General features: G+C 34.7%; 1 protein-coding gene, 1 long non-coding RNA gene and 3 other non-coding genes across 5 annotated transcripts; 1 reads left to right on the top strand and 4 right to left on the bottom strand.

Annotated features, from left to right (window-relative positions):
* The first annotated feature begins 724 nt into the window (after nucleotides 1-724).
* On the top strand, nucleotides 725-1,214 carry LOC147508491 (uncharacterized). Its single transcript, XR_015216372.1, has 2 exons — nucleotides 725-857; nucleotides 1,043-1,214. It is a non-coding gene; the product is annotated as an uncharacterized LOC147508491 (long non-coding RNA).
* Nucleotides 1,215-5,363: 4,149 nt separating this feature from the next.
* LOC147508487 (uncharacterized) lies at nucleotides 5,364-7,155 on the bottom strand. Its single transcript, XM_086597159.1, has 4 exons — nucleotides 6,916-7,155; nucleotides 6,316-6,395; nucleotides 5,678-6,174; nucleotides 5,364-5,597 (listed from the first exon to the last, which is right to left on the bottom strand). The coding sequence occupies exons 2-4, from the start codon at nucleotides 6,368-6,370 to the stop codon at nucleotides 5,364-5,366; spliced, it is 786 nt and encodes a 261-aa protein (XP_086453285.1). The 5' UTR covers nucleotides 6,371-6,395; nucleotides 6,916-7,155.
* On the bottom strand, nucleotides 6,409-6,492 carry LOC147508490 (small nucleolar RNA Z102/R77). Its single transcript, XR_015219695.1, has one exon. It is a non-coding gene; the product is annotated as a small nucleolar RNA Z102/R77 (small nucleolar RNA).
* LOC147508489 (small nucleolar RNA Z101) lies at nucleotides 6,595-6,680 on the bottom strand. Its single transcript, XR_015219694.1, has one exon. It is a non-coding gene; the product is annotated as a small nucleolar RNA Z101 (small nucleolar RNA).
* On the bottom strand, nucleotides 6,772-6,852 carry LOC147508488 (small nucleolar RNA SNORD36). Its single transcript, XR_015219600.1, has one exon. It is a non-coding gene; the product is annotated as a small nucleolar RNA SNORD36 (small nucleolar RNA).
* Nucleotides 7,156-8,750: the final 1,595 nt, after the last annotated feature.

The raw sequence follows: 8,750 nt of genomic DNA, 5'->3' as shown, positions 1-8,750 counted from the left end.
TATGTTAGAGCGTGCTTAATGTGATCTGGGTGATATGTTTAATATTGGATCCTTAAGTGATTAAGTGATTTAGGTGATTTAGGTGAAATTAAGTGATTTAGGTTTAATGTTTTACGTATGTCATTTGGTTACAAATAGGCAGATGTGGAAATTGCAATGAGTAAGTTTTACTATAACTTAAATATTTATTGCTATGGGTGTCATTATATCTAGTCGTGTTTGTATCCACCCGATTGCCATATTAGAGATATCTTTATTTGTTTAGTCGATATTAGTTTGGTACTCAAGTGATCTGGCATTTGTCAATCATTCGTCTATGGGTGTATTTGGAATATGTAGGATTATATGGTTTTGTTGAGGTTGTTATGGTAACGTGGAGATGTATGTATGTTAGTTGCATTGTATAAGTTGTGTATTAGGATTTTTTGGATGTTGTTTGTATATTTATAGTTTTCTTCTTATTCGAGGATTAGTTACTTGACTTAACTGGCATTAGTCGAGATGGTTAAGTAACTGGTTTACGAACCAATATATCTTTTAGTAGTTGAGTTTACGACTGAGGTATGAGGCTTTATATTTAGTTTGAATGTATTCTTATTAGATTTTCAGGTTAAGACAAGTTTTATATTTATGAAATGTAAAAAATACAGAGAAGACTCTGCTGAAAATTTTCCAGATAAGCCATGTGTCATAGGTTTGAATTTTGGGGCGTTACATCCCCTATGTCCAACTTTTACAAATGTTGCTATCTGACTTTGTACAACCCTATTTTCTTATTCACTAAAGCTTAAAAGCACTTGTTATATGAATTTTATTTGTTTTGCAGTTCTTTTTACTGGAATAATCATTAAAACCAGGTAAATGATTTTTTTGTCATTTACTTTATCTTTGGCATTTTTAAGATTTGGTGGGATCAACAATGGTCGCTAGGTATTCGATGAAGATGGCCTAGTACTGTAGTGTGGTAGCTGCCCAAGCCTTATTTTGATCTTTTAGTTCCTTCGTTTTTATTTTTTATTTCTTATATTTTTAACTTTTGCAGATCAAGAAACTTTCTAGCCAGCAAGAAGACTTCCACCTTGGATAGATGTCAAAGCTTGTAGTTTGTTCGGTGTCTCTAAGAATGTCTTTCGAACTATGATGAAGACTAATCACGAGTGTTTGACGTGAATGTGACTTGGTCACAATTCTTTCTTAATCCATTCATTTGTATATTATTATTTATAAAGTATATATTGATTACCTAAGTCTTATGTCTACTTTTGCTACTAGAATGTTAAATGGAGTTAGCATTTATGAATGTTATTTGAATTTTAATGGATTATATTTTAGGTGTATATTTGTTGTAGGTTCAATTCAATGTGAAAGGTCTGTTTTCAAATATATACAAGTTTTTTTTTTTGAAAAAATTTATAACATTTATCACGGTTTTGCCAGAACTGTCACAAAATATACGTTTTTTTGTGACGGTTTTTGAGCAGTTATTACAGTTTTTTTATGGCTGAGAGAGGTTGGTCTAGAACAAATATTTGTGAAGGTTTTGGGAAAAAAATAAATGACTCTCACTCCGTCACGGTTTGGAAAAAAAAAAAACAATGACAAAAGACTTTTTGTCACCGTTTTTAACAGTGATATAAAGTATTTTTTTTCTTGTAGTGGGGGCCTTACCCCAGCTTGCTCTTTGAAAATGAAAGATAAATAAATGACATTAATGAAGAAGGGATATTATCCCTCCGTTTACCTTTTACTATATACTTTGTTATCCAACAGGACTAAACAAGTTGTACACAAAAGGTTCAAAACATGATAGGTCTAGCTAACATATATTGAGACTTTGTTATATGTATATTATTCATACATCAGTTCAGTATAACTTACAGTTTTATCAACCAAATTGTCAGGCCCCAATCTCTGGTCTCCTGATTTAAATTGCATGCGAATGCTAGTGGGCATTACTTGGTCCCAAACACTCTGTGACCTCAGCTGAATAAGATGTAATAGAACCACACGGATTCTTTAATAAACCAGAATAAAGAATGTACTTTTAGTGAAATGCAAAAAAAATCCATTAAGATTTGCATCATTAACGAATAAAATAGCATAAGCCCCAGATCCTGGGAGTCGAGAACTTAACATAAGCTTCACTAAGTACAAGCTTGTGTCAAACCTAAAGACAAGAAAACTTCTGCAACCTGAGTAAAAGTAGGTCCTTCTAAATGTTAAAAGTATTTAGGCCAAAAGTTCGAAAGCTTCCTACAAGACAACAAAATTGCAGTCGTAGTATAACATCTCCAATAGACTGCTCCTAACGAGCGTTGATAAGGACAGGAATATGAGAAGACTACATGGAAACAACACTCACGCTCAGGGAGTAGGTAGCAGTGTAATAGAGGTTGATCAGATTTAATTTCAGGCTGAGGTGCTGGTGTTACAAGACTCATATGCTACTAGATTTTTACTTGATAACAATCATGTTCCTGATGTGTAAATGACTCCTATTACTGGGTACAGCTATATGCCGGTCCACCCAAATTTGACAAATGCATTATATGTAAGTGTACCCAAAAAAGTGTTGAGAGGAATGGTTAGACTGATTCTCATACCACTGGATTAACGATAACATTACAAATTAAACCAATTATGATAGGGGAAGAGATATACAAATTGAACCAACGAAAACAACAAATACTCGGAAAAAAAAATTAATGGATCCAAACAGCCAAGCAGAGTTTACTTTGCTGAAGACTACATGAAAAGTATTTTCTATTTCCAAAATCCTCAATACTAACACCATTAGGACCGACCCACCTTCAAAGAATCACACTGGTCAAATCCCACCCACACACCACAAGAACAAACAACCAAATCACACTAGACCTCATAAAAAAAACCCACTAACTAACCTTGAGCTTTCTTGCACAATATTTCCACTTAAACAAGCCATTTTCTATTTCTTTCATGCATGCTATATTGTTTAACTCTAAGCTACACAAACAATGAACAGTAACACCAAGTTCAGTAACGGAAAAAAATATAAATTAAAACAATTACCAAGAAACATTAGTATGGGTTTCACCTCTCTGTTGAATTCCCATGCCACCAGTGTATTATGCTTAGCAATAATCCAGTCCATTATGCACAACAGTCGAGATTATTTGTCTTGCAGAAACATTCACAAATGTTCATACAACTGAAACAGACAAACATACTTAAAGGTGAATCAATTAAGTTAAGAACCCCATTACACACCCTACACAAATATATTAGTATTTGAATTCAACAAATTCATATATGTCCTTCACCTATGTTTCTCATGGCCTCATGGGTTTCTACCCACATGAGATTTGACTTTTAAACAGACAAATAAGCCGTTAATACATACCATCAGTGTAAGGCTAAAAAGGTGTACATAAAACAGTGATGTCCATCATCAGTTCATTATTTGTATCGTTGATTGAGGTATGCACACACTATGGAGCTATAAAGAAGACAACTACATCAGCTGGTTGGATTCGATAGGTCTGGGCTAGTATTGTCCATCCTAGAACCTGAGGTACTATTGCACTACATGGAAGATATTACACAAGGCAATGGCTGCTAATGACGAAGTTAAGAATAAATTTATACGCTTACCTTGAAGATGCAGATTGTAAGCAATAGAAGGAAACTACCCCACAATGGTTTTGGGAATGCCCAGATACTAGAGCTCTTTTGGATTGCTTGTAGAATGTGTATCATCTCAGGGAATTAGAATACATCTTTAACATGACAAATGCAGCTATGGCAAGGTTCACTCTAGTAAAATATTTGTGGGATTTCATTAGTTCTAAATCTAATAGAGGCCAGAGACTTATATGCTATTTTGAACAGAAGAAGTGCAGACAAATGAGGCAAAGAAAGAAGTACTTACATCTCATCCAGTAATCCCTAATGTCGATGTTCAAACTGACAAATGCTTACTCTTTCGTCATACTTTTGAGTCCACCACCTCGATGCCAACCAAACTTTAGTTAGTGAACTTGTAATTTTAAAAAGAGTGAGATGTAGTTATTTCAAAGTAGAATAGCACATACCTATATTTCAACAGTCCTTCAAGTCGCCACCCTTTTCCCTCCTCCTTTATTCGGGCTTGGGACTGACAATGCATTTGCATTGGCGGAGTTAAAAAAGGGTTAGTGCAGTTGAGTAGAGTCCACCACCTAAATATCAAACACATATACATACATATGCAAGTTCCACAATAAAAAAATAAAAAAAATAAAAAAAATAGATGAATAAGATAAACTATTCCATCTAACAAAATTATCCACAGAAAAACAGTCTGCACAAAATGAAGTTACTATACATGTCTAATAAAGTACCTGAAGCTTACTTGGAACTCAAAATGAAGCTTACATATCTAATAAAGTACCTTAAGCTTGCATGGAACTCAAAATGAAGCTTACGTACATATCTAATAAAAGTTAAAACTAGTTCAAGTTTACTTCCTAACAACGAGGGAGAAAATGGAGAAACGCTTTAGGCCATATAACATTTCCCTGCCCAATTTGTCCAAGGGTTCGGAAGTGGTTATATGGTTCAAGTATCTCACATGAGCTTTCGATAATAACTTCAATGCATACTAGGAAATTTACCTCCCCTATGATTCTTCTACCAATTTTATGTCCCGGATCAACACTTATCACCCTCCCAGATGCAACTTTTCTCAAGGGCCAATGAGCTCTAACATCCAGTTCAGCATCAATGTAATTGCTTTCTTGAAAAATAGTGCAAGAAACAATACTAGTCAAGTCTGATTGTTTCATTAAGAACATAAAAAAGATTAAATAGATTACATACATTGGAAACTGTGTTATGCGAAGAGAATCCAGAAGAAGAAGATGGTCCATTAGGGGTACTAGGCATGATTGGTATCATACGGAAGAAAATTTGCACTGTTTTAGTCAGCTCATCTACTTGTCCTTGAAATTTGTTAGTCACCTTATCAAGTTTCTTTTCAAACAAGGTAGCTAAGTCTGAAGTCGCCTTCACTTGTTTTTTATTCCTCTTGACATAAGGAGACGAGTTCTTCAATTTTGATTTGGAGCAACCCGATCCCATCAACCGCATGCGTCCTCTACCATCCTTGCCAAGAACCTATTTAATTGGAAAATTTTAATTTATGCTTATAACTAATATTCTAGACTAATTTACCTTTTGAAATTAAAAAAATGAAAATAATAAATAATAATTGATTTCAAACCTCTGCCACAGCATCACAAGTCAGGTCTGATTGAGAATTGGAGGCAGAATGTGCACCAATCTTATCCTATTGACAGATAAACATACGAACCCCAGGTATCAATACTATATATGTATACAAATCAAAAAATCACAAAAGGTATCATATAAAGACTTATCGCCAAATCTTGTCTTTGCGGAATTTTGTTTTTCCCATGGCTATGCATGTCTAGGTACAGGTCACCACAGAAAACTTCTACATCTGGCACACCTCTTTCCTTTGCAATCTCATGGCGAACAAGTTGCGCCGGTGTCCTTCCTGAGCAATTGGGATCTGTTTGCTTCGCACGATTAATTTTATTTTTCACACTTTTTGCCTAGATGTCATTGATAAAACATTATCAGACAACATATTATCAAATAGGTAATGTAAAATGATTGGGTATGGTTTACAAACCTTAAAGTTATCTAAATTACAAAGATCCACAAAAGCTCTCCAATCCTCCAAAGGAATGTCTTCAGGGGCTTCCATTGTTCTCACTTCTTCTGGATCCTTACCATCAAGGTATGTCTTCTTTAAGTCATACTTGCAGCTCCTCCAAGCAGCCATGATCTTGTCTCGAACATAATCACCATCAACCCCCTCATCATCATCACCCTCAAATTGAAACATGTTATTCAAACTATCAATTATGGTTTTATATGGGAAGATATCCTTCTCAGCACAATCTAAGATCATATCTGGAAAAGATTTATAATAAATCGGGATCTCGCGCTTAATAAGTGTAGCAATTTCACTAGACAAGTGATGTACACCATGTTTAGGGGACCAAGGCTGCAAAGTGTCTTCAGTTAGTCGAAGAACAATTTTCTCACCCAGTTTCAACCTTTTCGAAAGCGGTATAGTTGGGCCTCTAGTATTACCCGACCTTCGCCATGAAGTGGCAAACATACCTGATCATAAAATGGGTGGAAGTCAAAGAAGCAAAATGTTATGTAATATTAGCAAAATAAGGTCACAAAATATTAGTAAACATGTCATTCTTGAGGATGGGAATGAACTTTGAGGTAATATCCTTGTAAATAACACATTACCTGCCCCTGGGGACTCCTGAAGTGGAACTAAACCATGTGATGTGCTGCTAACCATTGTAAATTATAATATATAAACTTTCCTGTAATGTTGGAGAATGATCAGATAGAGCTAATACATGATTTGCCATCATATCAGCAATCAAACCAATAGGGAAATAAATAATCATCATGTCATTCTCTACCAAGATAATCAACTAATGCAGAGACAGCACAACATCTGACATAATACTAAAAGCAGAGGAAAAAAAAAGAACTCGCACTTTACAAATAGACAACCAATAAAGGCATCAAATCTCCAAGATGTTTACATCAAAAGAAATCAAACGCAAATTACCCATTAAGGAGTGAATCATCATTTGCCAAAAACCACCTTTTAATAAAATTAAACTTCAGAGCATTGGTAATGCATAACTTATACAGTGGTCAATTAATATTTTTATGACATGAGATAGACTTTGAGCGTCAGTTTTAAAAAGCTCGATATTTGAAGCCTCATTCCGAAGTCAGACAATTATCATATTAATTTATCAGCTGCTCAAACCATCTCTTTAGCAATTGGTAACAACAAATAAATGCACATTAAAAGGTTATTATTTATACCTGCATACTCACAAACAAATTCTCCTTGTCTAATGAACTCACCAGCATGCAATCCCCAACCTTTCCTTCCATCCTTAACAACTCTCAATCTAACCGAAACCCCCTTTTGAGTCAACCTATTCCCACAACTCAAATCACAAACACATCTCTTTCCACACTCACTCATAATCTCATATTCAAAACCAAACTCAGGTTTCAACCTACAACAAACACACTCATCCCCAGAACAAATACCCTCACAATCACAATCAACCCCATTCTCAATCGTTAACAAACCAAAAACCGTCTGTTTAAGATAAATCGATGAATTGAAATAACCCCATTGTTGAGATGGGTTAGAAACTTGAAGTATTTGACATGAGGTGTAAATAAAATAAGAATAAGGGTGAGAATCAGGTGTATTATTAATGAATGGTATTGGGTATATCACTATTGGAGATCTGAGGTGTTTGGTCGAGAGATAGATTAGGTCTTGATTACTGCCCATAACAACAACATCTAATGTTAGATTAAAAATGGAAAAAAAAAATCAAATAAAAAATCAATCTTTAATAGCATAATAACAACTTGTAAGTCACCTTCAATTTGTAATTGAGGAATCGCGTCCGGAGAAGAGAAACAAAGCTTGTAACCCCTTTCCCACTCATTAAATCCTATGAAAATTAAAATTGAAAAATAAGTTCTCCCAATTTTAATTTGTCAAAAATAAATCAGTGCTTGAAATAATTTTTTTGCTTTAATCATTACCTTGTTGAGATGAGCGTAGGAAAAGGGGGTGGTTGGGTTACGTTTAAGTGGCGGTGGGAGACGAAGGCTAAGTGGGCCGTATTTTTCTTCTCAAAGTTCAGTGTTTTTTGCTTGAAAAGTGTTGAAGTGTTGGAGGGAAGCAAAATGTCCTGGCCGTCCAAAATTTTCAGCCCTATCCCCACGGTCAAAACACGTAGAACAGCCGTTAAAGTTAAAAAATCGTACTCGACCGGTTTTGGTTGTGGCTACACCCACGTCCCAAGTTAACAACTAAACCGTGGCTAAAAACATTGAAGTGACGAAACGAGAAAAAACGTATTTGCTACAGTTAAAATTCATGGGAAACTATGCAAGGGCTCATGACCGTGGGTAAAAATTCCGGGAATCCGTGGGAAAAAGCCCATTTTCTTGTAGTGCGAGTTTCGATACCACTCCAACCAAAAGCAGTATCGATACTTAGTATATATTTTGAAAATTAAAATCGAGTTTCGATACCACTCTTAACTAAAAGCAGTATCGATACTTAGTATATATTTTGAAAATTAAAATCGAGTTTCGATACCACTCTAACTAAAAGCAGTATCGATACTTAATATATATTTTGAAAATTAAAATCGAGTTTCGATACCACTCCAACCAAAAGCAATATCGATACTTAGTATATATTTTGAAAATTAAAATCGAGTTTCGATACCACTTTAACTAAAAGCAGTATAGATACTTAGTATATATTTTGAAAATTAAAATCGAGTTTCGATACCACTCCAACCAAAAGCAGTATCGATACTTAGCATATATTTTTCAAATCGAGTTTCGATACCCCTCCAACCAAAGGCAGTATCGATACTTAGATTTAACATCGATATACCTCCATATATACCTTTGCTTTTGAATCATAATTTTCTGATCTGGTATCAAGATGAGAATCTACATATCACCAGTATTTTTTGCTTACCTTTTCACCCTTTGCCATGCTTAGATATAACAAATAAATATTTATATTTGACAAACAATAACTCTAACCAACTGCCTCATAAACCAACATCCGTTGAATTAAACCATGTCATTAACCCTTATTTAATTATCAT

The sequence above is a fragment of the Coptis chinensis genome, chromosome 3 (assembly GCF_015680905.1).
Source record: "Coptis chinensis isolate HL-2020 chromosome 3, ASM1568090v1, whole genome shotgun sequence".
NCBI lineage: Eukaryota > Viridiplantae > Streptophyta > Magnoliopsida > Ranunculales > Ranunculaceae > Coptis > Coptis chinensis.
The sequence above is the reverse complement of the archived record's forward strand: the minus strand, read 5'-3'. Positions and strand labels throughout refer to the sequence as shown.